At 51.7% G+C, this 26,973-nt stretch overlaps 11 protein-coding genes across 11 annotated transcripts; 6 read left to right on the top strand and 5 right to left on the bottom strand.

The window, feature by feature from the left end:
- Positions 1-126: 126 nt before the first annotated feature.
- On the bottom strand, positions 127-1,065 carry N7506_008424 (PIG-F family protein; the record flags this gene model as incomplete). Its single annotated transcript, XM_056957717.1, has 4 exons — positions 127-280; positions 337-623; positions 677-900; positions 963-1,065. 4 exons carry the CDS (start codon positions 1,063-1,065, stop codon positions 127-129), a joined length of 768 nt encoding a protein of 255 aa, XP_056807107.1.
- Positions 1,066-1,709: 644 nt separating this feature from the next.
- N7506_008423 (uncharacterized protein) lies at positions 1,710-4,950 on the bottom strand (the record flags this gene model as incomplete). Its single annotated transcript, XM_056957716.1, has 3 exons — positions 1,710-4,411; positions 4,466-4,616; positions 4,666-4,950. 3 exons carry the CDS (start codon positions 4,948-4,950, stop codon positions 1,710-1,712), a joined length of 3,138 nt encoding a protein of 1,045 aa, XP_056807106.1.
- A 1,213-nt stretch (positions 4,951-6,163) lies between these two features.
- On the top strand, positions 6,164-6,573 carry tim9 (protein transporter TIM9; the record flags this gene model as incomplete). Its single annotated transcript, XM_056957715.1, has 3 exons — positions 6,164-6,171; positions 6,243-6,312; positions 6,382-6,573. The coding sequence occupies 3 exons, from the start codon at positions 6,164-6,166 to the stop codon at positions 6,571-6,573; spliced, it is 270 nt and encodes an 89-aa protein (XP_056807105.1).
- A 1,035-nt stretch (positions 6,574-7,608) lies between these two features.
- N7506_008421 (bifunctional alcohol dehydrogenase/S-(hydroxymethyl)glutathione dehydrogenase) lies at positions 7,609-9,066 on the top strand (the record flags this gene model as incomplete). The annotated part of the gene is made up of 6 exons (XM_056957714.1): positions 7,609-7,629; positions 7,685-7,699; positions 7,801-7,915; positions 7,973-8,108; positions 8,159-8,796; positions 8,852-9,066. 6 exons carry the CDS (start codon positions 7,609-7,611, stop codon positions 9,064-9,066), a joined length of 1,140 nt encoding a protein of 379 aa, XP_056807104.1.
- A 518-nt stretch (positions 9,067-9,584) lies between these two features.
- N7506_008420 (putative 1-aminocyclopropane-1-carboxylate deaminase) lies at positions 9,585-10,658 on the top strand (the record flags this gene model as incomplete). Its single annotated transcript, XM_056957713.1, has 1 exon — positions 9,585-10,658. One exon carries the CDS (start codon positions 9,585-9,587, stop codon positions 10,656-10,658), a length of 1,074 nt encoding a protein of 357 aa, XP_056807103.1.
- Positions 10,659-10,869: 211 nt separating this feature from the next.
- N7506_008419 (inositol-3-phosphate synthase INO1) lies at positions 10,870-12,399 on the bottom strand (the record flags this gene model as incomplete). The annotated part of the gene is made up of 1 exon (XM_056957712.1): positions 10,870-12,399. One exon carries the CDS (start codon positions 12,397-12,399, stop codon positions 10,870-10,872), a length of 1,530 nt encoding a protein of 509 aa, XP_056807102.1.
- Positions 12,400-14,251: 1,852 nt separating this feature from the next.
- N7506_008418 (DEAD/DEAH box helicase family protein) lies at positions 14,252-15,376 on the bottom strand (the record flags this gene model as incomplete). The annotated part of the gene is made up of 2 exons (XM_056957711.1): positions 14,252-14,964; positions 15,109-15,376. The coding sequence occupies 2 exons, from the start codon at positions 15,374-15,376 to the stop codon at positions 14,252-14,254; spliced, it is 981 nt and encodes a 326-aa protein (XP_056807101.1).
- Positions 15,377-17,763: 2,387 nt separating this feature from the next.
- N7506_008417 (GFA family protein) lies at positions 17,764-18,221 on the top strand (the record flags this gene model as incomplete). Its single annotated transcript, XM_056957710.1, has 2 exons — positions 17,764-17,829; positions 17,880-18,221. The coding sequence occupies 2 exons, from the start codon at positions 17,764-17,766 to the stop codon at positions 18,219-18,221; spliced, it is 408 nt and encodes a 135-aa protein (XP_056807100.1).
- A 451-nt stretch (positions 18,222-18,672) lies between these two features.
- Positions 18,673-20,691, top strand: N7506_008416 (Zn(II)2Cys6 transcription factor domain-containing protein; the record flags this gene model as incomplete). Its single annotated transcript, XM_056957709.1, has 8 exons — positions 18,673-18,740; positions 18,788-19,014; positions 19,062-19,363; positions 19,413-19,674; positions 19,737-20,180; positions 20,231-20,337; positions 20,413-20,512; positions 20,561-20,691. 8 exons carry the CDS (start codon positions 18,673-18,675, stop codon positions 20,689-20,691), a joined length of 1,641 nt encoding a protein of 546 aa, XP_056807099.1.
- A 1,082-nt stretch (positions 20,692-21,773) lies between these two features.
- N7506_008415 (LIM domain-containing protein) lies at positions 21,774-24,003 on the top strand (the record flags this gene model as incomplete). Its single annotated transcript, XM_056957708.1, has 3 exons — positions 21,774-21,879; positions 21,927-22,043; positions 22,091-24,003. The coding sequence occupies 3 exons, from the start codon at positions 21,774-21,776 to the stop codon at positions 24,001-24,003; spliced, it is 2,136 nt and encodes a 711-aa protein (XP_056807098.1).
- A 2,121-nt stretch (positions 24,004-26,124) lies between these two features.
- On the bottom strand, positions 26,125-26,805 carry N7506_008414 (glyoxalase family protein; the record flags this gene model as incomplete). Its single annotated transcript, XM_056957707.1, has 3 exons — positions 26,125-26,192; positions 26,261-26,333; positions 26,383-26,805. 3 exons carry the CDS (start codon positions 26,803-26,805, stop codon positions 26,125-26,127), a joined length of 564 nt encoding a protein of 187 aa, XP_056807097.1.
- Between the last annotated feature and the right edge of the window lie 168 nt (positions 26,806-26,973).

Raw genomic sequence — 26,973 nt, 5'->3', positions numbered from 1 at the left:
AAGATATAGGTAATAACCAGTTGCTACTCATGGGATAGCTTTCAATAGTAATAACACAGCTCGTGGAAATCTCTTGATACACCACAGAGCAGAAAGCGAAAATATAGGCTCCATCAAGCCAAAGATCTAGTTAGTCTTCTTCTCGTCGTCATCCGCATCCGCCGTGAAGACGATACGCTTTCCAAAAACGAGCGGTGTGCGGGAAACAAACGAGCCAACGGCATAGCCGATGTATGCTCCAGTGAGGATTGTGATTGGGAATGCCTGCCAAGGTCGATCCCTGAATAAACAATTAGCCTGTGTTACAGCTTATGCGGATTGCATCGTGCGACTTACCAGTCGAGAGGGATGGGGATGGCACCGAACCACGCGCCGAGACCTGTGCCCAGGGCACTACCCCAGACCGCATCGGCGGGACGGGCGATTCCCCAAACTTCATTCCAGACAGATCGGTCCAGACCGTGTGTGTAGATCAGTGCCGTTGCGGACAGAACGGCCATATGGGCTGCACCGAGGACCGTCTCGGCATTGTGGGTTGTCAGAGGAGCGCCGAAGAGAACAAGGAGGACCGCCAGAATCGGGGTGGCCAGAACGAAGGTCAAAGCGAGCGCGAGCAGAGCAGGCTAGATTGTGTCAGTGCTTGGAATCTTTATATGCAAGTTTGATTGTTCCGTACCAGTAGTCGGGACCAGATGCACGTCCAGCTGTTGACGTGCTGTTTACGCTTGCTGTGCTTCGCATGGCGCGAGGCAGGTCCGGGTGAGCGAGAGCTCGACTTGCCCTCGGCGGGCGCGCTCGTCTCCGTTGACCCTGCGGGGGGTAGGCAGATAATCACGTAGGAGATTTGAATGAGGGTGAGCCATGGTAAGGTGGTGAGAAGGCCTTTGGTGGGGTTTGCGACTAAGGGTTCGAATTGAGTCGCTCCCAGTGCCAGGAGAAGTGCTGGGTGGACGATCGAGTACACGCGGGCGAGCGGGGAGGATAGGATGTTGACGGGGGAGCGGAGGGCTTTTCGGCAGGAGGCTGTGGTGTGGATGCCCCTGGCGAGGATGGGTCCGAAGCCATTGTGCTGCGCAATTGAGTACGATCCCTGAGGAGCTCCGGCTGGGCCGGGTTGATGTGTTTTTGGTGAGCCAGTGACTGTTGGCCTTGGTGCCTTGATGCCTTACGGTATAGGTGTCATCGGCATCTATCCGATGGGGATGGGATATTGTCCATGGGCGCCTACGTGCTAGTTAATTTGTAGCAGCAAAATACAATGCGCAAAAGTTATTTTTCTTGATAATTGATTTTTGAAGTGCCATTCTCTAATATTCCCACAGAAGGCGAAAAATCTACATTCATAAGAACAAGTTATAGCTGACAAGGACCAACTAGAGTAACCCGGTCCTCGTGGTCTTAGTGGTAATAAGATCAGAAATATCGCAAGCAGAAATAGAAAAAATGGATCACGGAAAGCGCAAGACAGACCGGCTGCAATCGCAGAGACAAACGTACATTCATACCACATGGCAACATGATCAACTGGAATCTGAAACAAGGGCTCAAGCCTTGGATAAGGGGGAAACAATACAGTCGGATGGCAAGATCATTCGACCAATACGTAGAAGGGTACGATCATGAGCTTATTCGTCAAAGGGAGAGTGGAACGCCTAAGTGACCCGGCACAGACGTTGAGGACGCAGATATAGTGATGGATCTCGAGAGGGTTAGACGGCCTTGGAAGGTTCGACGCCTTCCTTGGGAGGTTCTACAGACAATGTAGGCTCTGAGACCGGAACAGACTCTGCAACTGGGGCAGTGGTTGGAAGCGACTCCGGTGTCTGGGCCAGATCCGTTGGTTGAACCGAGTCCGCGGGTTTATCAGAATCGGTGTTGGGGACGGGGATGGGGTCTTTCTGCTCAAGGACAGGAGCAGCGGTGGTCAACACTGGGCTATGCGGCTCTTCCGGAATGGGCGGGGGCAGACCGGCACCAGGGAAAGGTGACACAGGCGACCGAACTGGTTCTTCTTTGGCTTGTTCGCGTGACGCCTCAGTGGACTGGTTGCCATTCATTGAATCGGTTATGATGGGAGACAGAGGTTGGCTGGCGATGGAAGGATCGGTATCTGAGCGGGTTGGGCTCTTCGTGCGATCACGCTCATCCTTGACACCGTCCCGGACTTGAGCTACCTTTGCTTTGAATTTTCCGAACAAGCTCTTCTTCTCCGGTTCGAGGGGTATGGAGGAAGTGCTTTGGACCCCGGCATCCAAACTGAGCGGGTGACTTGCGAGTTCGGAGATTTGGTGATGCCCGCTCCCAATCGAACTAGTACTTTGCTCAGCGCCAGGATTGGTGGCGATCAAGGGTGGAGATGAGAGTCCGAGTCCAAGCTGCTCGCTGGTGCGTTTGGATGAACGATGGAATCTCCAGCTCCTGCGGTGTTCATGACGATCACTGCGAGAAGCATCTTCTGGCTGATCCAAATCAGACTGATCAGTGAACGACGATCGAGAGTTCATTGATGGGGTGCGGGACTTGTTTGGTCGTAAGGAGTGGTCTTGATGAGATTGAGAGGTACCCTCGGTCAGGGCCGAGGTGGACTCCGAAGCACTCTCGCGTCGGTTGCCGAGAGTTGCAGTATTGGGAGGCCTGGGGGTGGTGTCACCGATCACGTCAGGATGGTGCTCGGTGCTTGGCTGCAATTCCGCACCAGAATCAGCACCATGGGCGTGAAGAGAGGTTGTTGAGCTTTGTGCGCTCATGCTTGCACTACCTGGAATGCGCTTCTTCCTTAGCCGATTTGGCTGCCGCGGTTCTCTGAGTTCACCTTCAGGGGGCGGTGACTTCGTGAAGAAGTTGGAAAGCTTGCGTTCACGAGAAGGCGTCACAACCTGTGGGGGTGAAGCAATAGGTGTGTTCAAGTTTTCATGAGGCCTGTTTGGTTCGGCGATGCTGAGACGCTCAGCAGCGGCAGGAGGCAACGGACCGTGAGTAGACGTATGCACATACGCGCTGCCTTGCGTGGCAGAGAATGAGGTTGATGGGTGATTCCTTTGCTGGCTGGAACTCTCTCCTGGTGTTTCTTGGGAAGTCTGGGTAGTGTTGTGGGCAACTGTCTCAGCTGGCGCGGGCTCGGTGGCCGTCTGTGCGATGGGCTGGGCAACATGTTGAACTGCAGGTTGAGCGACAGGCTGGGCTATAGGTTCAGCAACTGGTTGGGTGGTTGGCTGAACAACAGGCTGAGCGACTTGTTGCGCGATAGGCTGCGCGGCAACTTGAGCAACCGGCTGGACAACCGGCTGAGCGACTGGCTGAGCGACTGGCTGAGCGACTGGCTGAGCGACTGACTGAGCGACTGGCTGGACGACAGGTTGGGCGACAGGCAAAGCAACTGGTTCAGCGACAGGCTGAACAGGCTCAGAAGCTTGCTGGGAGGCCGGTCGAGAAGTCGGCCGAGGGGCCTGCTGAGCAGCCGGGGCAGGAGCGCTACCTTCAGGTTCCTCACGCACCGACGGCGTCCGACTGGTAGACCGAGAACTCTGATGTGAGACCGCCAGACCACCCGGGTTTGCCGCCGCAGGAGTCTCGTTCGCGCGCGCATAGCGAGCAGACGTCAGAACCGGCCCCATCTTCGAAGGCAGGGTGTTGCTTCTGTGAACACCACCTCCAGTGATAGAAGTGGGAGTTCCTGGACTCTGGGCAGTGTTGGAGTGACGGGAGTTGCGAGAGGAGACGGAGACATTTCGGCGAATGCTACCGATCTTGCGGTGGCTTTCGGTGTTCGCGCTGGCGTTGGAGACGGATCTCCGGACGGTGGAGTGAGCAGGGCGGGGAATACCGGCTTCGACTTCCTTCATGGTCTCCTCGTCGGCGGCCGTGCCGCTCATGCCGAAGAGGAAGTGGTCCTGGTTCTCGATCAGGAAGATCAAGACGTCTTGGCTGAGCTTGTACTCGTCAGGCGACATGTCGTGGTTCGGATGGGAAAGCATGCCCGGTTGGAAGATCGCGGAGAGGTTGTTCGAGGGCATGCGGTTTTGGTCGGACTTGGAGGCGAAGACGGCGAGGAGATCGAGAATGTAGAGGAGAAGCTGCTTGTTAAGAGGAGGCAATTCGATGATGAGGCGCTGATACGTATCCACGGCCTTGGCATGGTCGAACTTGTCGGCATCACTCGGCTCCTTGCCTTCCTTGACCTGCTGCTGGTAGATGCGCAGGGGATCGCGGAAGCGCTCGTAGAACTCGAGAGGCACAATCGGCTCAGGCAGCTGGTTGAGGTACCGACGGAGCACATTCGCCGCGTCGTGCACGGTATACCCTGTCCAATCCAGTCCTTTTCCATATCGCTCGGGGGAGTCGAAGACCTCCTGCAGGTCTTTGATGCGCTTGGCCGATCCGTTCAGTCGAAATATCCCTTCCACATCGGTTGCTGTTGGTGAATGGTCAGCGACAACTCCGCCAGACGTTTCGGTGGTCTACTCACCCTTCTCCTTGAGAAAAACACCGCACTTGGCTACCACGATGGGCACGTATCCATAAATAAAGCTTTCGCCGTGATCGTTCGTCAGGGAGATTGCCACATTCGCATACTTGATGCTGACATTCAGCGGAACTCCGAAGATGCCGCGGGGTGGCTCTACTACAGTTAACGAGTCATTTTTTGTTCCAACGGTGAGCGGGTACAGCAATCCAGAACCCCAGCGACCAAGCGAAACTCGTGACGTTCTTTCGTGCGACTGGGGAAAGTAGATCCGAAAGCTCAGGGGCCATTTGTTCTGGTGACTTTTGTTCTGGATTGATTTCGGTATCGGAGAACGCACCTTTCAATTCATCCTTGCGGGTGCTGCGCTTGAACTGTTTCCACCACGACGCCAAATCGCGCCTCGAGGGCGGGGAGCTGGTGACGGGATCGGAGGAGGTAGGGAGCGGATGGACGGGGTCACCGTGCGATTTACCGACCGTAACCATGACGAATACCCGAGATGGTAGTTGAGAGGCAGTGTCGAGGGGGAAAGTTGAGGCCCTGCGTCACCGCCTATCCCAAGAATAGCAGAAATCGAGATCGAGTATAGAGGTCAAGTTGGAACAAAGAGTGAGGGAGGGGGAAGGGATGTAGTAGGGGAAGGGTTCGGGGGCACGAGCCAATCCATGAACCAAATATGACAGCCCTACTTTTTTTGGCCCTTCTGGTATTATAGCGAGTATCAGAGTATCAGAGTATCAGAGTATCAGAGTATCAGAGTATCAGAGTATCAGAGTATCATACAGGCTTTCTGGTAGGGTACGTAAAAAAGTACTATATACACGCTTGCTGCGGCTTTCGTCTATGTATAGCTCACGTCTACAAGGGGGCCCGTGAGAGTCTCAGGTACAAGTTGTATGGACAGGGTGTGAGAATTACAGGTCTTTCGCTCCAAGTGGCTAGTCCTCCGTAGCCGCCGTTAATGGAGTTCAGAATAGATTAATTTGCTCCGGGCTGTTCTACTCTGCAGAGAGGATTCAGGTACCAGCCTCGTTGAAGAACATTTCTGGAACCGATGGAGTCATCGACTCCCCTAGAGTGTGCCTGGGCCCTGCTAGGGTCACTTTAGGGTGACTTTAGGGTTCGTTTAGGGGTCTGGAGATTGTTCCGTCATCACCGGTTTCATATCCTCGCCCGATCAGGTACCGATTGTCTCGCGTTCCAGTTTTTTTGGCGTCGTGGGCTGGAATTTTGGGGATGTCGGGGCCAATCAGCGCCCTAGTGGGCATGAGTCCATCCCGACCCTTGGGCCCTGCGCGCAGAAACAATGTGTCTCGGGTAGATCGTACTCTCCTGGAGATGAGTTATGACCACATCCTACTTTTGGATGGGTAGTCGGTCACAGCTGAAGAGGATTTGAGCTGATGCGATATCCCGGTGCTTGAGTACGGAGTAGCGTGACCTCACTCCAACCTTGGACATCTTGGAAGTGAGAACGGCTGACTGCTCACAGCGTTCCTACTTGGTGCTAGGCCCAAACAGGGTTAGAGTGTTTTCTCGGGCATTTCTTCCTCAGGCAGAAATAGTCTATCACGTGAGTCGAGCGGTATGCACGTCACGTGTCAATACTCCCGAGCTGAATCTTGAGCTTGGTGATGGAGAGGTGAACCCGTGTTTGAAACCCATCAACCATCACTTGAACATCAACCATATCACAAAATGGACGGGTAAGCATTGATATCGACTCTATTTTCACGCAATATTTTTTCGATTCATTGGCTAATTCATTCCCGTACAGACTTAACGCATCGGAACAGCGCGAGTTCTCCGCTCGCATGGAGCGCAAGCAGCTCAAGGAGTTTATGACCGTACGTCACCAATTCATCTCGCAACCCAATCTCCATACCTCAATTCAGATCTAACAGTATCGCTTTTAGATGTACTCCAAGATGGTCCAGCGCTGCTTCGACGACTGTGTCAACGACTTCACCACCAAGTCCCTCATCAACCGCGAGGAGACCTGCATCATGCGTTGCGTCGACAAGAACCTCAAGAGCTCTGCCCGTCTCAACGAGCGATTCCAGGAGCAGAACGCTGCCATGATGCAGTCCGGATCTATGCAGCGTTAAATATTTTAATGTACGGGTCGTGTGTGGACACATTGGATGAACCATCTGGTCAACTGAGATAGCATCCGACGCGCTTTTTCCTTACCCACCGGGGGTAGATAGGAAAGGTCGGTCGGCCCTTGGGCATGGAAGCAGACAGGATCGGCTTCCTGCCGTGTATCATAGAGAATTCGCGTTGGGCAAATTCCTTCGCGACAAAAATATTTTTTTTCACAAAGCTTCTGCAAGTCTTATGGTGCTTGCATCTGTAGCTGCCCCCGGGCCAAGATCTGATACAATGCCTTGCCGATCCGGCCGTACATGGCGGCGTCTGACGGTCTGGCCTATCGGTGATGCAGCTTGTCTCGTGTTGGCATTTTGCTACATATAAAGTGTGGCATCCCCCGGTTCACACGCTCGCCTCAAACACTGACGTCTCATCCTCGTCCCCAATCGGCAAACAGCCCCATGGTTCGTTTCATCAAGTCTTGAACTGCTACTCCGTACACAGCCGGACTCAGTGTGAAAGCCTTGGCATTGGGGCTGCCCGTTTCGGCCGAGTCACTACATGAGCTTCCACAATCTCAGTAATGCGCAGAGGTGTTGCAATATTGATATCCCTTATTTAAACGGACGTAGACACCTCAGCCCAAGCAATATCAGCGAGTATGTCATAAAAAAGTCCTTGCAAGTGCGGGACCGGAGATAGGGCCGTGTTGACCCGGATTCCGGAAGGGCTCCCGATCACGGATTCGCAGTGTCTAAGGGGAAATGGACGGCTTATCTTACTCGTTCAGGTGCCCGCGGCCTTGAGGGGTGGGGTTGAAAGGTGAGGGGAGCCGGATCTCCAACTTCACGGACCGGCCTTTGTCACTTTCTAGAGCTTTCCCACTGAGCTCTCTCCTCCCCCTCATCGAGCCCCACCTACCGCATTCCTTCAAAAGCCCTCTTCCCGTCCTCTTCTCTCGAATCATCGTATTCTGAATGTAAGTGCTGTCACTTGGATTTTCTCTTCGGTCTGCTAACATCTCAGTCTTTTTGGATTGATTATACACAATGGCCAGCACAGTTGGACAGGTAAGCCATTTCTTCTTCTTATTTGTCTTAATGAACATTGCTAACTGTCAATCAGACCATCACTTGCAAGGTATGCGCAATCCGAACATTCCGAGACGTAGATGACGTCGTCAAACCCCGCCTCTCGACAACAACGCGATTCAATGCGATGCAATGTACTAATCTCAATAGGCTGCCATCGCCTGGGAGGCTGGCGCGCCTCTGTCCTACGAGGACATTGAGGTCGCTCCCCCTAAAGCCGGTGAGGTGCGCATTCAAGTTCACCACACTGGTGTCTGCCACACCGGTAAGCCCCGCCAAACCCACCACATTTGCCGGAACGTCCCGACTAACAACCCCCCAGATGCCTACACACTTTCCGGCAAGGACCCCGAGGGTGCTTTCCCCGTCGTCCTCGGTCACGAGGGTGCCGGTATCGTCGAGTCCGTCGGCGAGGGTGTGACCTCGGTCAAGGTCGGCGACTACGTTGTCGCTCTCTAGTATGTTTCCCGTATGTGCCGCTTTTTTTGCAAGATGCTGACCACAACAGCACCCCCGAGTGCCGCGAGTGCAAGTTCTGCAAGTCCGGCAAGACCAACCTCTGCGGTAAGATCCGTGCTACACAGGGTAAGGGTGTCATGCCCGATGGCACCTCCCGCTTCCGTGCCCGTGGCAAGGACCTCCTTCACTTCATGGGTACCTCCACCTTCTCCCAGTACACCGTTGTCGCCGACATCTCCGTGGTGGCTGTCACTCCCAAGATCCCCACCGACCGCTCCTGCCTGCTCGGCTGCGGTATCACCACCGGATACGGCGCTGCCGTTGTCACTGCCAAGGTTGAGGAGGGCTCCAACGTCGCTGTCTTCGGTGTCGGCTGTGTCGGTCTTTCCGTTCTGCAGGGTGCTGTCAAGAACAAGGCTGGCAAGATCATTGCTGTCGATGTCAACGACGGCAAGGAGGCCTGGGCCCGCAAGTTCGGCGCCACCCACTTCGTTAACCCCACCAAGCTTTCCGGCAAGACTATCCAGGAGCACTTGATTGAGATGACTGACGGTGGTTGCGACTACACCTTCGACTGCACTGGTAACGTCGGTGTCATGCGCGCTGCCCTGGAGGCTTGCCACAAGGGTTGGGGTGAGAGCATTGTCATTGGTGTTGCTGCTGCTGGTCAGGAGATTGCCACTCGACGTAAGTTTTTTCTTTCTCTTTCCTGCTGGGTTTGGGTTGTGCTAACTCTTCGCAGCATTCCAGCTTGTTACCGGTCGTGTCTGGAAGGGATGTGCCTTTGGTGGTATCAAGGGCCGCACCCAGCTGCCTGGCCTTGTGGACGACTACCTGAACGGCGAGCTCAAGGTGGACGAGTTCATTACTCACCGCCAGCCGCTGAGTGCTATCAACAGCGCCTTCGACCAGATGAAGGAGGGTGACTGTGTTCGTTGCGTTGTCGACATGAAATAGGTAAAAAGCAACTGATGTGAAATATGACTTGAATTTCTGGGAATCTGCTATATTTGTAACATTTTCGACCAAGGTCCTCACCCTAGTTCTCCATACCCGTGGACCTTGTAGCTACATTAGATCCGTAGTACTATAATTAGTCGGAGCATTTGACCATCAGGAAGAATGATGAAATTCACCAAGACTGGTCACGTCCTCAATATACGGGGTACTACTGTTATAATAGATCTCGGGAGAAGCTCGACATCCAACACCACTATGATAAGCAGTCCGATGTCGGTCCACGGGTCCAACCTACCTAGTCTATTGATAGGACAATGATCTCCACGCCTATCATACGTGTACCTATCTGAGTCCCTAAACGGGTCCTCCATAGAAGCGGGGGTGCCAACACTCGCCGCGGGAATCGCCGCGGCGATATCCAAAAACTGAAGTATAAAGAACGAAACAAAACTATCACCCAAAAACCCAAGTGAAAACAAAACAATTCTCACCTCTCTCTACGCAGTACATTCATCATGGATCCAAACCCAATTACCCTCCCAGCCCCCTTCTCCTCAATCCCCCGCTCATCCCTCCTCCTGGGCCCATCTCCAATCCACCCCCTCCCCCGCATAACAGCCGACCTCCAAACCCCAAACACCCCGAAAGTCTCCATCTACGCCAAGCGCGATGACCTGAACTCCGCCTATGCCTACGGAGGCAACAAGACCCGCAAGCTCGAGTACCTGCTCGCAGACGCCCAGGCTCAAGGATGCACTACCCTTGTCTCAATCGGTGGTGTTCAAAGTAACCACACGCGCCAGGTCGCTGCCGTCGCCGCGCGTTCCGGTCTCAAAGCCCGTCTTGTACAGGAGCACTGGGTCGATTGGACTGATAAGGGATATGAAGATACCGGGAATATCCAACTGTCCCGATTGATGGACGCGGATGTCAGACTTGATCCCTCTGGTTTTGGAATCGAGCATAAGAATACCGCTGCTGCGGTGGTTGAGGAGTCCAAGAAGGCTGGCGAGATCCCTTACTATATCCCAGCTGGTGCGTCTGATCATCCACTTGGAGGACTTGGCTTTGCGCGCTGGGCGTTTGAAGTACGTGAGCAGGAACAGAAGATGGGTGTGTTTTTCAACACTGTTCTTGTGTGTGCTGTGACGGGGTCGACGTTTGCGGGTATGATTGCTGGCTTTAAGTTGTTGGAGAAGGTCTACCCGGAGGATCCTAAGAGGAAGGTTATTGGTATTGATGCGTCGGCGACTGTTGAGGCGACGTTTAAGCAGGTTTTGCGCATTGCGAAGAATACTGCTGCGAAGATTGGTTTGTCGGAGGATGATATCACTGAGAAGGATGTTATTCTTGATGATCGGTACCATGCGGGTATTTATGGTATTCCTGATCGTCAGACTTGGGATGCTATCGAGTATGCTGCGAAGATGGAGGCGTTCATTACTGACCCCGTGTATGAGGGGAAGAGTTTCGCGGGTATGATGGATATGATTCAGAAGGGTGAGATTGCGGAGGGGAATATCCTGTATGCGCACCTCGGTGGGCAATTGGCTTTGAACGCCTACTCGGACCTGGGCAGGACCCAGTAGTTTATATAGATTTAGCAATGAATACATATATTACGATAAACAGTTTGCAGCATAGTATGCCTTTGCTTGTATTGGTAAAGAGCGACTGAAGTTAACTAAGAACGATCAAAACGAGGCACTTGAAAAGATCTGATTCCTGCTTAGAAGAGCTTGTGCTCAAGGGTCATCTCCGACTCGGGCTGGAGACCAACGCAAGCACGGAAGATGTTGATCAGAGCAGAGCGCTGCTTGCCGAGGGCGTTGACGACCGGGGTGCCGGGGGAGTCAGAGGGGCCTTGAGCATGTAGCTGAGAATGCTGAGCACGCTGTGGAAGCCCTTGTACTCGGCGCCCTCGGAGTCAGCCTGCCAGCTGATACGAGTCATCATCTCGGCGAGAATGACCAGATCGATGATGAGAGGCGAGGCCAGCAGCGAGTCCTCACAGATGTTGAACAAGCTGATGGTCTGGTGGCCACCCATGAAGATCTCGGCGTAGTACTCGTCCAGGGCACGCTTGTTGTCACCAACAGCGGGCATGTACTTGATGACGACGGTGTGGTCGGGGTGCTCGTCCTTCTCGTACAGGATGTGGTTAGCTGCGACCATGTCATCCACGACGTTGGACTTGGAGATCTCCTTGGAGCGGAACTGCTTCTGGGAGCTCAGGTTCTTGCCATCGTTGTTACCGAGGTGGTTGTAGCTGGCAATGGAGGTGAGCTTGATACCAGCGTTGATCAAGAAGTCAACGAGGGCGGACTTCATCTTGGTCTGGCCAGACTTGAAGTCATCACCACCGATGAAGGCACGACGCTGCTCAGCCAGCTGCAGAGCACCGGGGACAAAGGTGTTCTGAGGGGAGCCGTTGATGAAAGGAGTGTCCTCAAGGATAGAGGCCACGGCGAACACGGTGGAGGGAGCAACCTCGAGGTGACCAGTCTTGATCGAGTTGATGAGGTTCTCGGCAGTGTCGTTGACACCGGGGATAATGTCGGCGTAGCGCTCAGTGTTGGCGGTCCACATGACAATGACCTTGTCCAGACCGTTCTGGGCCTTGAAGTCGCGGATATCCTTCTGGATGTGCTCCACGTGCTCCCAGCAAGCCTTGTCGCCCTTGACGACGTTGTCGGCACGGTCCTCCTGGTTGGCGGCGATGAAGTCGGGGTAGTAGATACTGGGCAGCGGCTTCATCTCACCCATCTCCTTGCGAACCTGGTTCTTGAGGGTAGGCTCCAGCACCTGGGCACGGTCCATGGACTCGGCCAAGTTCAGGCTGCTGATGTCCCAACCGCCAATGGCCAAATCATTGGGGTGGGCCATGGGGAGCAGGTCGTGGAAGGGAATGTTGATCTCCTCACCAGTCTTCGCGTCCGAGCCCAGCTTGACAGTGGAGCCCATGACGATCGACCCGTAGTAGTTGGAGGTCTGCGTGCCATCACGAGTCTCCCACGAGAGCTTGCGACGGTTGGCCAGGATACCGGCGGTGACGGTGGAACCGTTGTTTCCACCCCAGCCGACCAGCATCATACCGACCTTGCCAACCTTGCGGTTGACCTTGAAGTTGTAGTTGGTAGCCTTGGGGGTGGCCACCAGCTTGTTGTCCGCGGTGCGGGTAATCTCAGTAGTCTGATAGGCGTACTTCGACTTGATTTCGTCGTCCGTGTAGACGACATTGGGCGATTGGACAGTAAACAGAGAGGGCTCATGGCGAACCGACCCGTTCAGGGCGCCATTGACAGCATCCGAGCTAGCGTGAGGGGCCATTGCGGGATGAATTGAAAGGTGTTAGGTGTGTGATAGCGTAGCTTTAGCGGATGAAGGGTGCGCAATCCGATGCTCCTCCACGGTTGGATGAGCGTCGGCCGTTGAACGGGTGGTGCCGGCTGGGGGGAGGTCAGTTTTGCTCATTGTATACAGCATGAGGGGTGTGGGGGAGTATGGGGTTCACTCACGAATTAAGACTTGTCGCGAAAATTTTGGCGGTTGTATATGACCACTGTCTCTAGGAGAAGTGATCTGACCTGTTGAAAAGGTTTATACGAACCTAAAATAAACGGGACAGAAAAAAATGAAGTTGTTGTTAGAAGACAGGGAGGGGAGGGGAGGTCGGACTTTAAATAATATGGCAGCTCCGCCTGACTCCGGAGCCCCGACATCCCCCTATTTCCCTCCATTTCTTGGGCTCTCCCATTATGTTGCCGTGGCCTGTTCTTCGCTGTGGCCTCTCATTCGCTGGAATTGGCTTTCTGGCTCTTCACCGTCTGTTTGACCGTGGTTAATAGACATCCAGGAATGTTCCTTCCACGGCTAGGTGTGCTATACAACTACGAACATGTGCCATCATCGCCATATGTTATGGTAGACCCCCAATTGAAGCCATTGAGCAGACTGTTCCCAATTTCCTCGGTACAATGCACTCATATTCCACACACGTTTAGCCCCGGGAAATCTCGACTCCAGTTTTTTTTCTTTGCTGTACCGAATGATTGCCGTCTGGGGCGGTTCCGCTTTCGGCTTTCTTTGGTGCCTGGTGCCTACCCACACTCTTTGCCGAATACGAATTGCAACTCAGGGGTCAGAGTTTCGAAGCTACGGCTCTCTGTACTCCGTACACCGTGAGATCATTTAATTTCAGATAGCACAAGCATACGATTTGTAAATGTAAAGCCCACGTCAAACCCCATACGGAGTACTAAAGATACTAAAGGTCGATCAGGCCACGAGCCCTCGGCTGGACCGTGCCCGAAGAGCGGTCTGTCATTGCCGAGAACCACTTTTCTTCTACTCCGTACCTTGCGAGATTACTCTTCCACGCTCTTTGGGCTATCATTTAATGGCGCCGTACCGTTTGGGGAAAAGAACTTGGAACATGGAATAATAATGAAAATGAAAATTGAGCCAATGCTAGTCTGGGTGAAGTCTCGGCGGAGTAAATTCGATCGTCCCCATAACCGGCAGTGACATGAGCGGGTTTGTCAATTGTAACTTTGGCGTTCCAACTCTCGAAAAACTCCAGTTCTTTCGCAGGGATCTCATAGCCGGATCGCCTGCTTGTTCAGAGTCTCCGCAGAACCGACAAAGGAGAATAGAAAAGAGAGTTGGGGAGAAGGATTCGACCTGCTTTTATATCCCTTCCCCTTCCCAATAGGACGTAGTGTTTCTTTTCTATTCACTTGTTCTCTCTGCTTTTCACCTCACTTTATTTATATTACTCACTTCATCCTCACTTTACTTACTTTACTCACCTAGCTCACTTTGCCTTCACTTTATCTACCTTCCTCACTTTCCTTTCCGCCCTTATAGGTGTCTTCTATAGCTCATCTACATCTAGTACTATATTACTTATATACCATGCGAGCTGCATGTGCCTCCCGTTAAACCTTTTAACATATGTCAGATAGATCTGTTCAAATTGGATTTAAAGATATTTGAAAAGACCCCCCCAAAAGACACTTGGACAGACGCTAGTTACCGTAAATGCCTTTTCGCCTTGTTTGAACTTCCAATTTTCTTCCTTTTTCATCTACTTTGGGAACCTTGGAAAGAGCATGAACATGGATAATGATATTCAAGACTAAGCTGATATCCATTGAAGAGAGATCTCGACGAAGCAAACTCAATTATCATCATCAATGGCAGTGACATGAGCGGGTGTATTCACTGTGACTATGGCTTTCCGAGTTTCGAACCACTTGTACAATTTACCGGGGGCTTTCAGGCCGTCTCGCCCCCTTCCGTTCAAACTGGCAGCGGAAGCGACAAGGTAGAAACCAAATCTGCCACGGCTGCAAGCAACGTTCAACCGGCGGAAGGATTTCATGAATTCGTGTTGCTTTGCGGTACGAACATAATCGAAAATGATGATGTTCGCTTCATTGCCTTGCATCGCGTCGATCTTGGTTGCTCGAACGTTGCCCCATGGCACACTTGGATCAGTCTCCGCCAGTGCGCGCAGGTCCTTGACGTATTGGCGCCATTGCGCCTCATAACCCACCAAGACAACAATGTCCTTGGCTTCAAATAAACCATCGCCTACGATCTTGCGAACCAGACCCAAGACGACTTCGCGGTTTCCCGGGTTTTCAAACGATGTGCCGATGCAACTTTCGCTGGTCCATGGTATATCTAGCATCAGAGCATTTGAATGGACACTGTGCTGCTCTTGGTTCCATAATGCCAGGCTTCGGGCCTTATTGTCTGGGTCGGGGGCGTCGCTTTTCATCTCTTTGTCACCGTAAAACAGATCAGATGACAGACTGTGAATATCGCCGGTCATCCGTCGCTGATGAGTGAAGAATGTTGCCATAAATCCAGCTGTGCTCATGCATTCTAGGAGTCACTTTGATATCTGTTTGCAGAACGGATTTTCGTCTTTACCGGCCTACGAGTACGGTTCGAGCTGCCGACTGTCTCCAAACAGGCCGAAGCTTATCGGGTACAGCCAGGCAAAAGCGGCATGCAAATCAGACTCACGGATCATGGAGGCCTCATCAACAGCGACAAAGGAGGGATGCAGGCATGTGAGAATGCTGGGATCGGTAATGCCCGCGGGTGTCCCGATCACAATATGGGCGGTCTTCAGTGCATCGCGTTTCATGCGCCGACAATCTGCCTGGAAATCCGCCTCGTCCTCTGCCTGAATGCCCTCACGATATTTCCAGAAGGAGTCAAATCCGAGGTACGGGCCTAGACCAAGAGTCGCCCATGGGCTGCCGGGGATCTTTCCTGCTACGCCGAGCATAAGAGGGTATGGAGATATAAAGAGTCGCTGATGGATTGCTTCTGTGTTTTTTGGGGTGTGTTTTTTGGGAAAGAATGTTGACTATGAGATTGTTGTAGACTACCCTCACCGGGCGTTTGATGGAGAGCAAGAAGAGATTGTTGTAGACTACCCTTACGGGGTGTGTGGTGATGGGGAGCAAGAAGATATTGTTGTAAACTACCCTTATCGGGCGTGTGTTGGCGGGGAGAGAAGAAGAGAGAGTTGAAGAGGAGGATTTGGTTTGCTTTTATATCCCTTCTCCTGCCCAAATAGCAAGTAGGGCTTCTCTTCTCTTCACTTGTTCCCTTTCTTTCTTCCTTCACTTTGCTCACTTTGCTCACTTTCCTTTGCTACAGGAGACTTCCGTGACGCATATATGCCTAAAAATGTGTTCATTGTATGTCTTACTGCTTTTGGGATCCTCGGAGCCATGCCTTGTATTGTCTTCACTTTTGCAGACTCCTCTACCGTGATCATTCAACTCCTGTATTCTTCCTCTCTTAGACTGATGTTCTCAATGAGCGGGTCTTTTCTAGGAATGTTGAGTTCTCCAGCGCGTGAATGGATCTTCGCCTCTATCCTCACTATTCAACGACATATTTGATATGATGTCCATTAGTCCGCAGTTCTACAATGTTTTTCTCAAAACCACTCGCTCGTGGTAACAGTACAATGGCCACACAACAATCGTAGGCCTTTTCGCCGTCGAAAGTCTGGTCACCAAACATTGTGATATAAAGAGTAACATACTAGAGCTAGCAAGTCTAGATCAAAGTCCGTTCATGGCAATGGATGTGTGTGATTGATAATTACCCCCGTGAGCGTCGTCCGTTTCGGTAGGCACATTGCACCCGCCTGTCTAATCCTCGGCTCCAACCGATTGGCTGAAGGGCCCAACAGCCCATCAAGCCCGGGGGTTTAGGGCTTGATTCAAAATCATTGAATTCTTTGGTATTATTTATAGTATCGATTTCGGCATCGACACAACCTTCTATGGTATACCTTAAAATAGTACTGGAACCGTTCAGCGTTGATCTGAGCCTGATCGCATCCGGTAACGCTGGAGACAGGCTCGGTCTATAATTTGGTATGGCTACATTTTCGAAGAACAGGAAATACTTACCCGCGCGGATTCGACAGGCACATATTCGTGGGCAATAAAATGGCAGATACCAGTTTCTGGTGCGACCTGATCCTGCTCTTTCTGTCGAGGCTCTTGTGGTAAAGGCTCTTTTTCTTGATGCTCTTACGGCTGAGCCTCTTGCTTTCACCACTCATGCATATTTCCCCATCCTAAAAAAAGATCGCCGGCTATGGAAGGCATCGTCTGAAATCATAATGATCAACGAGTTACTCCATAAAGAGCTTCATTTGATAGACTCCCGTTCGCTTCGGATATAGCGGCTCACCTGGGGTGAGCATTGACCAACACGGAAGCAGAACTGAGAAACTCATGATCGGATTTGTCGCTTAATTGAAGCGTGAGCCACATGTAGTACCTGGGAACGCCTTTCCATCTATACATGACTAGACAAGAACCGGTATCTAGCCATGCGGTTCTCTGTTACTGCTGGGAAACGGATTAACACTGACATGTGCCGGCCCATTCGGTGCCCAGGTGGGTTACCGGCATATGTTAGGCCGATATGTAAAGACGGAAAGATGTTCACGAAGTTGAGCCGGTATTTGTAAGTGCAGATTCCAGCATGTTGCCAAGTTTCGCTTCAGATATCCTTGGAGGTGTCTTTTCAAGTATCTTTCATGCGCAGCTATGAGCTACTTCATATATCAGCTCCAAGGTTTTCAAAGCACTTTATCACAGCGTCATTGTACATTCGAAATACTAAACTCTCCCTCCAGGGCTCAGGCATAAGTGTTTTCGGCAGAATGCTCTCATCCTCGCCAAGCCAACATATATGTATATTTTTTGTATTTGCCTCCATGGCTTCTGTAGTAATGCAGGCTCATTATTTCGGACTTTATATATCAGCTATACCATTCGAACTGGCATGGTCAGAAGTTCAAGATCAATCTAGCCCGGAAACAAGGTTCGGCGATACGATGCGGTCCGTGGTTGCAACAGTAACCAACAAAAGTTCTTCAGCCGCTCTAGATACCCATCCGGTGGTGTCCACTCGCTATATCCTCTTCATCATCTCGTGTTTGACCACGTTGTTCAAATCAATGACCAGTTGAGTATTATTTCTACAAGTGACACGGACGGCTATATCAGCGTGACGTAACATCACGCTCATTGCCTATCATTAAAAGAAGCAAAGCGAAGCACTGAATTTGCTGTCGCCCGGTCTCTCAAGCTCAACGAGCATTGTTCCTGTAACATTCCGTCTCGCCTACAAACCGCACATATGCCTGCAGGATCTTGCTTGTGTGGCAATCTCAAATATGAGTTTACCTCAGAACCCGTCACGAAGGTAGGTTTTGTGGGCGGTACAAACGTCATTTATTAAATTCGTCTTTACAGGCAACTTGTCACTGCCTATCGTGCCGAAAGATCAGTGGCAGCACCAATACTTTGAATCTACTTCTTCCGGAGGATAAGCTGCAGGTCACAAGAGGCTCCCCCACGAAGCATACGAGTATGCACGAGAGTGGCCTGAATTTGACCGTTCACTTCTGCAACGAATGTGGATGTGCTATTTACAAGACGCATGAAAAGTTTCCAGGAATGGTGGTCGTCCTGGCAGGTACACTCGATGGGCCTCATGGACTGGAAGAATCCAAGCCTGAGGCAGAGTTATACGCGCAGCACCGTGTTGCCTGGCTGCCAGATTTCACCTGGGCGGACCAGAGGGTAGAGTTCTAGACCCAAGCACTGGAATGGACGACGTTATTTGTACGGGGTATTTGTTCTACTCTGCTGGATGCGTGAATGTTGACTCGATCACCCACCCTCGACAACGTATACCGATGATGCACAGAAAAAACAGAGAAAAAACAGAGAAAGAAAGGCGGAAAAACCCAATGAAAATGAAATGAAAGGGAAAAACCAGCCCGGAAAGCAATCTTCTTTGAAGAATTCGGTACGCAGTCTTCGTGTGATATATTTTTGCTCCAACACAAGCCGTGTATATGCAAACGAAAAATATGATACTGCTCGGATCTCTTCTGCCCAGATAGTCCCTATTGCTTCCTACGATAGTGCATGCATAAAAAGAAATTCCTCCTTGCCCTGTTGTAGTAGCTCAATTCGAATGTGCTGGCTATTCGGAGTACGGAAGAGCTTGGGGGCGGAACCGATCCCCCCCACAGTTACAATGCGGGGAAAACTTCTCGCGAAGAAATCCAACACCAACATGCCGGGGCCAAAGAACCCCCAATGCTGGTAAGCCCTCGAATGATATCTTGGGGATTCTGCTAATTCAATCTTAGCGATCCATGTCGCGTTCTTCACCATAAATGTAAGCCATCCGCACCACACCCAGCGCGCATCGCTAATCCTTCAGGCGACGGAGTTTTGCCACAATGCGGCCGATGCGCTCGAACAAGCCGGGAATGTACACGAGGGAAACGCGAGACCAAATTTCGACAAGCAAAGGGCCGCGCATCGCGCACCAAGTTTCCTCAGAATCAAGTCTGGCTCCGGCCACCACCGCGAGGTTTGACACCCGGCGCTGTTTCTGAGATTTTGTCTGACACCGTCTAGTTGATTTTGTGCTGGAATCAGGAAGCGGAGAACCAGACGATTTGACAGAGAGGGAAGCGAATCACTCGCCAGATAGAGGTGCTCAGTCCATTCCGAGTCCGGAAAGGCCGTCGTCAAGGTCCTCGTACGCTGCCATACTACCGAGCTACGAACATACAGCGCACCAGCTACCCAGCAGTGGTCGGTCGTCCATTATACCTGGCCCAGATACCCCTGAACAGCAACATGAGCGGCGATGGCCTTTGCGCGACCCGGAGGAAGCTCGTCTATTGCAGCATTTTGTGAACAATGTTGCCCCATTCGTGAGTGCCTCATCTCCATTTTGGGAGCTTATTGCTGATTGATTTCAAGTTTGACTGCACCGATCGCCAGCAGCATTTCGCCATCCATATCCCCCACCGAGCACGCCGTTGCGAAACCCTGTTTAACGCCATAATGGCCATGTCGGCCCGACATCTCAATCGGACTACACAATTTGATCCCTTCGTATCTGATCACTACTACCAGGCGTGTCTGGAAAAACTGATTCCAGCGCTGGACAACCATGGGGTGACAATGGACGATGACCTGCTAGCTGCCACCGTTATCTTGCGACTACTCGAAGAATTTGATGGTAGGTGGCAAATCAAAGCTCCGTACCCACTGTCATGTCAATAATTTCTCTGACGATCACAGTCCCACTCGCTGGGTCGGATATTCGGGGTCACTCCTTCGGCACGAAAGCTTTCATACGGGGCCCCACGCTGAAGACCACAACGCCTAGCCTAAGACAGGCTGTATACTGGAGTGGATTGCGGCAGGAAATTTACAACGCGCTCAGTCTGCAGCAGGCCCCTGACATTGATCTTAGTTCCCTTAACCTGAACTCCGAGTTCAGTCCACTTGGACCAGATGCTGGTGATTGTGCTTGGGCAAATCAGGCCATCGCACATTGTGCGGATGTTTTAATATTTTGTTTTGGAGAGGGCCACCGCTCGACTGCTGTGCATGCAGAACTCAAGGCACAGAATGAGCAGTGGACTGAGACCCGGCCAGATTCGTTCGACCCATTCTTTGTGGGCGAGGAGGTGGAGATTGGCACTGCATTTCCTGACATTCGTTTTGGCTGTCCCTGGCATGGTAAGTTCTGAAACAACTCGCCTCGACCCGACCCAAACTAACTGCTGCAGCAATTGGAAACCAGTACACTGATCTTGCCCGGATTTTGCTAGCTGTCCATGATCCAAGCTTGCCGACTGTCGGTCCTCTGCGCAGACGGTTGATTCAAGAGGCTGATGTAAGTGGCTGACATGCATAATCTCCTGCTTAAACCTACAACCTTGAAGTACTCCGTATTGACTGACAAATAAAGGATCTAATCCGCAAGGGGGTCTGGACTGTATGTGGCGCTGCACTATCTAACGCACATGTACCTCCAGCGATGGTGGTCGGGTGCATGGCTATTCATCTTTGTGAGCATCATGATCACCCGTAAGCACCAAAGCTAACGACAATTACAGGCGGGGACCGATTTACAGACCCACAGCAGCAAGACCTGTTGATTCAGGTTCTTGTTCGAACAGACACCCTGCACGGCTGGCCAACTCATGCGCTCCAGCGACAGCTTCGGGAGACGTGGGGCATTCACTGATCCAGGAGCGAGAAACCCAATCAAACGTCAGAGCTTGCAGACATTACGTCTGTGCCGTGTTTTGGTCGATGTGGACACAGGTGCGACATTGGCCGCCTTTTCTCGGTTCATGGCTATAGCACGCCACATCACTACTCTAAATTGTTTGTGTACACTTTTCCCTGGGCAACAAGAACAAACAAACGAGTTTGACGCTTTATCCCAAGCTGAGCCGAGAGGCTTTCTGCTTTGGGCTAAGTGCCAGGGTCGTGCATGATTCTTTTTCCCACAGCAAAGACCACCGACAGGAGCGAGCTCGGAGTGAGAGTTGGCCCCGCCGATCGCCAGGACACACGGGTAGAGAGTCCAGAGTTGACGATCTTCGTAACTGACTGTTCTAAGAATATCGCCTCGCCACATGATTTCACTCAGGGGAGTGTTTGCCTGCGAGGGAGAACAAAAGTTTGCAGGATCCATGTCAAATTCCAGATCGAGCGTCTGCCCCCTTGGAATCCATCCCCACCGATCGAGAGACTTCAAGCCTCGAGAATTGGCTCTGGGATGTGATTGGTTGTGGTGGAGGCCAGGTCCGAGAGTGCAAAATCAGGAACGGACCAGTCGCGTTGCAACCTGGTGCCTTTTCCAATGCTGTGATATGCATATGTCCCCGAAGGGACCTTCTGTGAACACAATTCGGATTGATCCACCAGTCGATTGCGTGGTTTCGTCGGTTCAGGGGAGTGCATATAGATTGCATTCCGCTGTTTTGTATATGCAACAACACTAGATTTGGAGCTACCCATGCATTTAAATTTAAAAACCTCTAAAACAACACAAAGCGAACAGCAAAAAAGGTGAAAACGGCGAAAAAGTGAGCAAAATGTACGGAGTAACCCCTGAAGACTTACGCAGCCCCTTTCCGCGCTGGAGACACTACCACACTAGTGCTGTTTTCCCACGTACCCACCGACGATCGACTATCTTCCTCCTCGACTTCAGCTTTCCTTTTAGAATCAATTATTCCCCAGATTCCATTTCCAATAGCCCCATCTGTATCTAGTAGTTGGATGCAGGGGCAGGTGGCCCACTGAATTTGATGCGTGATGCCTTCCAATATGGGTTTCTTGCCCACAATCAAATGCTCCAATTGCGGTAGCAATGTCGAGATAATGTCCATGGGTGATCACACTTGCGCACCCAATGATTTCGGTAGGTTCTCCCAGTCCCTAATGAGGTAACAGTGCTGAGATAAATAGTCCCCGTGGCACCGATGCCATCGCCGCCTCCATCGGCGGGGTTAGAATCTCCAGACCGACTATCCACGACAAAAACTCGCGGAGGACCTCCATCACGGATTGATCCATCTACCGCAAGTATGTTTTATTTCATGCGATGCCGGAACCATACACTAACCGCATAGACCGAGCGTTCCTGCAGCCCAACATGCCAACACCGGCCAGCAGCGTTGCCCCGTCGCCTTCCATCAGCTCGGCGCCTCGATCTCCATTCCACGCGCCCCACGATGCGGCTGATAACGAGTCTGTGCTCGACTTGGACAACGTCTTCTCGTTCCCGATGCCCGGGAATAGGTCACCGACCCAAGTCAGAACACCAAGTCCAATGACCGAGGGAACGGCTAAGTCACTACCGCCAGTCCCATCCCCGGCACTGGGATTGGGTCTCAGACCGGAAAACGTTCAATTGCCACCCAGTCCAATGCCGCCAAAATCCCCAGCGGTCAACCACCATAGAGGGGATTCGTCAATCAGCCACAGCAGTTATCGCTCATCCTTCGCCAGCAGTCGTTATGGGGATTCAACTAGATCATCAAGCAACGGATCTAGTGCTCAAAGATATGGTGATGAAATGCCACCTGTACCGATAGCACCACTTCGCACGCCCAGCAAAACGTCTTTCCCCCGTGATTCGAACCTCTCCGTGGTCTCCTCTCAAATTAGCGAGGAAGAAGCCAGTGGATTCGACTTCGGTCTTCCTACGGGATCTAACCCAGTGACCGGATTAGCCGACCTTCCCGAGGAGTCACCATCGGCCGAATATGAGAATAACAAGGAATATCCCGCGTTCGAGCCTTCAACACAGACTCATCTCCACCCCGCGGCGGCGGCGGAGCCCAGTCACGAAACCCAGAGGAAGAACTCCGATGCCAGTACTACAAGTGCACTATCGGTCACGAGTTTTGCCCGTGCTCTAGGACTTGAAGAACAGATGAACAAACCCGAGAGCTCTGTCTCATCAGAATCCTCGCCAGAGTCCTCGCGCTCAGACGCTCGAAGTGGAAGCTCCATGTCCAGTCTTCCCTCCGATGCCAGCTTGAACCGACACAAGACCTCAGACCCCCTCAACTTGGGTGTCCTAGTCGAGGAACTCCCAGCCCGTACTCGACAGACTATTTTGGAAATGCCTGGCCGCATGCGAAGCACCATGGAAGACGTCGACAACGTCGAAAATGTCCCACCCATACCGGCAGCGTTCTTCAGCCCCGACTCCCCTACAGACCCTGCCATCGGCCAAGGAGGCCTGTCTCTGATCGCAGACCGAAAGGACCCAAGCCCAAGCCCGACTCCATCACAACCACCACACCAAAGACCACCGCCTCAACGGTCGTTCACCGCACCCATGCCCCAACCCTCAACGCCACAAATACCCCAAACACCTCAAACGCCCCAAACGCCATCCCGTTCCGGCACCCGCTCCAAAGGCAAATGCAAAGGCTGCAACGAGGCTATTACAGGAAAATCAATCTCATCCTCCGACGGCCGTCTAACGGGCCGCTACCACCGTGGCTGTTTCGTCTGCTTTGAGTGCCACTCCCCCTTCCAAACAGCCGACTTCTACGTCCTCAACAACCGCCCCTTCTGTGCCCAGCACTACCACGAACGTAACGGCTCCCTTTGCGCAGGATGCCACTCCGGAATCGAAGGGCACTACTTGGAAACCGTCGAGCGGAACCCTACGCGTGCTGACCGCCGACGCTTCCACACGGAGTGTTTACAATGTCGCACATGTCACGTTCTCCTTAAGGGCGACTACTTCGAGTGGAACGGTGAAGTCTTTTGCGAGCGTGATGCTCGTCGTGCTGCAGGCGCTTTCCAGCCTCCTCCTCCTGGTCCTGGCCGCCGTAGACCGACGCTCGGCTCTTCGCCTCTTGCTCACTCCGGCAAATTCCCACCGGGTCCGTATCCCCCTGGCCCCGGCTATGGTCCAGGCCCAGGTCCCGGTCCAGGTCCCGGACAAGGACTAAGGCCCGGTCCGAGATTCCCCCTGGTGGCGGCGGTGGACGGTTCCCCGAGCGCCGGACTACGAGACTTATGATGGCCTGAGACACTTGTCTCATGGGTCATTCATAACCCCGTTGGCCATTTTTGCGGATGCCCTTTGACGCATTCTTTTATATCGCGATATACCCTGTGCTACCTCAGCCATTTACTTTCGCTGGCGTTGATCGTCTATCACCCCTTTTGTCTTGGTGTTTACCAAAACTGATGTTTTCTGCTGTGCTCGCGGCTGGTTCTTTGGATTTTATCATGGCGACATGCCCCTAATGTATATTTGTTTTGGATCGGTGTTTGGGCATTTGTCTTGCCAACGGTTTGCAAGTGGAGGGAGGATTGTATTCATACATCACACTGTAATGTTATTGACTTCTCAACCATACAAAATTCTGCTTCAAGTTAAAAACGATCTTAGGAGAGGGTGCTTGAGAGGCCTGCAGGGGAAGGGTCACATGATCATCCTCTTTGTGCTCGCCATAACTATCCCTGCATGTACTCCGTAAGCCCCTGGCGATTTGACGGACAAGAATCACAAGTCCTCTGCTATAGCTTGTGGCTTCATGCTTCTCTCGACTGCCTTGTTTGATAATGTGACTTTCCCTTGCATGCAGTTGCGGAAACACTAGGGCATTGATTGGTGGGACAGGCAAGATATCAAGTATGGGGATACAAATGAAGCGGAAACATTCGTAAATACCAAGGTAGACGAGCTCATGGCCCACCGAAAAGTCAAGGAGAAGGCTGAGCACTATGAGAGCCTTATGAGTGGTAAAAAAATTGAAACGCGGAGAGTTCATTGGCCATATCTCTGCGCTCCTCGACTTTCATTGACACATCCCTACCGTTAGTGTTTGATTGGAGGGGTCAACGCCATCCGGTAACGGGGTGGTTTGATTGAGAATACAACAGAAATGTTTTCAAAAGAATATCCAATTCCTTCTCCAGCCTTTCGTTCCAAGGTTTGTATAACAAGATCATGAATGGAGCATGTTTACCGTCTACCTGCTGGATATTCTGTGGCAGCATTTGACGATGGAAGAAGACTGGACAACTCGCGCATGTGCTTGGCATTGGTCTCAATAGAAGCCCAATCAATGGCGAGGAGGGTGAATATGCGAGGTACTGCCCAGGTGTTCAAGATAAAGTGATAAAAGTGAAGATTCGCTTCACAGCAATGTATGACATCGGGTGTCGGCAATGGACCCTCTATCTGGCTATAAGCCGTGGATGAGTATAGGAATCCAAGAATCATAATTCTTTCAGGATCGAAACTCGGCCAAGCCGGAATAGTGAAGCAACCCTAGAGTATTCAAGTTATCGAAATGACAAAGGATTGCAATATGCCGCGATCACCGAGTGTGCAGCTAGCTATGCGAGGGTCGATGTTGCTGCGATCACCGATAGCATAGATACCGCCGAGAGCACCGCGTGTAGATTCCGTGTTGTGCGCGTTTCATTGCTTTCGGGAGCCATTCCGTATCCTATCCCTGCCGAGAACATCTACAGCACAGATAAACCATGCAATTAAAGGTCAACCTTCCACCCTGGAAACATCCTACCTTCAAGCCACGAGGGTTGTGGAAATCGACATTGGCAATCATTTGTTTGAATATGGCGGGTGTTCATGTGGGCTTCTACAGAGAAACGGACTAAAGTGGCTTTAAACAAATTTCAACAGTAGTTCTCAAAGATGGCTATCAGGACTAGGCCCTTTGATACACTCCAATGGCCAACGGTCTCAAATTTGAATACGAGCAGCCCTCCAGCGGTGGTCCCGAGGTCATGGGATTCCCTTTTTTTCATGAAAAAGGCGGTACCGTTGGAGTACTGAATATGCGAACCGGCCTAACAACAGACTTTTTGTCCACCTCATATCAAGCCATTGCGGACACGTTCAGAACTCGAATGATGATGGAGAGGAACAGCTTGGAGAGTCTCGGGTGTTACAGATACCTGTAATTTTGGAATGGCCAGAGATTCGCCATCCTAGCCGGATTTCTCTCCGTCATAATTGAGGTAGCGGCCCTCGAGCTTATAAAGTGCCGCGTCATTTTGACTGATTTCTTTGCCCGCATCGAATATCGATATAATGCTTGGTTCCCACTCGAAAGAAAAAAAGCTTTCCGACTGAAGTACAGAAAACACAAAGTGGTATGAACTTTCACTGATCTCGTGGTGGGCTCAGTTGTTGTTGAAGATGGGAGCCTCGGCGAAGGAGATCTTCGAATGCTAATTGGCAAAAATTTAGCGGCACGGAAGATGATCACCAAAAAAGAAAAGAAAAGAAATAGCTTTACCTTCTGGCAGAGGGTCATTCGGCAAACTGGGTTGGACTGCCCGATACGCAACAGCTGTAGGTGGAATCGAAACCTACAAATATCAGTTTATGCCTAGTGGCGTAGGGAGAATGTGGGCTCACATCATTGGCTTGAAGAACAGCATACACCATTCCTGCTTTCTCCTCAATATTCCGCAAATCTTCGCGCAAACTTGCCGTCTGTGATGGCATCGAGAGAAGCGGAAGTTGGTATTTTGGAAAGATCTTCTTCCAGCTATACCACTTCACTGACGTTGACTCCGTGGTGTAGTTGTGCGTTACGAGCCAGGATATCAGCTCTATATGGGTGTAGGCAAGGAACAAGCCAGGATTGATAGACCGAGAGTTTTGTCGTGAAGCATAGATGAGTTGACCATCTGAACCAGCTCGAGAAGCGTATTCGTATAGAAGCTCCTGAAATGCTTTCCTGTCGAGTCTATTCTCTCGCAAATTCGCTGCGATAGTTCGTATGATAGTGGCCAGTTCGGTCAATAGTACAAGACCGGGAGCGGGTTCCTGGGACATGTTTGCCGGGGAAAAAAATTCGAATAACGTTCCAAGGTTATATCACAATACGTGATGTAAGGTTAGGAATGTATTCGAATCGGAATTGTAAGGCTACAACTGTATATATAGGTGCCCGGATGGATCATGCTCGCGGCGTTTCGTATGACGTAACCATTCCGATCCAAT

This window comes from Penicillium brevicompactum, assembly GCF_028827555.1.
Source record: "Penicillium brevicompactum strain IBT 35665 chromosome Unknown utg000006l_segment0_segment0, whole genome shotgun sequence".
NCBI classification, from domain to species: Eukaryota; Fungi; Ascomycota; class Eurotiomycetes; order Eurotiales; family Aspergillaceae; genus Penicillium; species Penicillium brevicompactum.
Note: the sequence above shows the minus strand (reverse complement) of the source record. Positions and strands in the feature narration are given on the sequence as shown.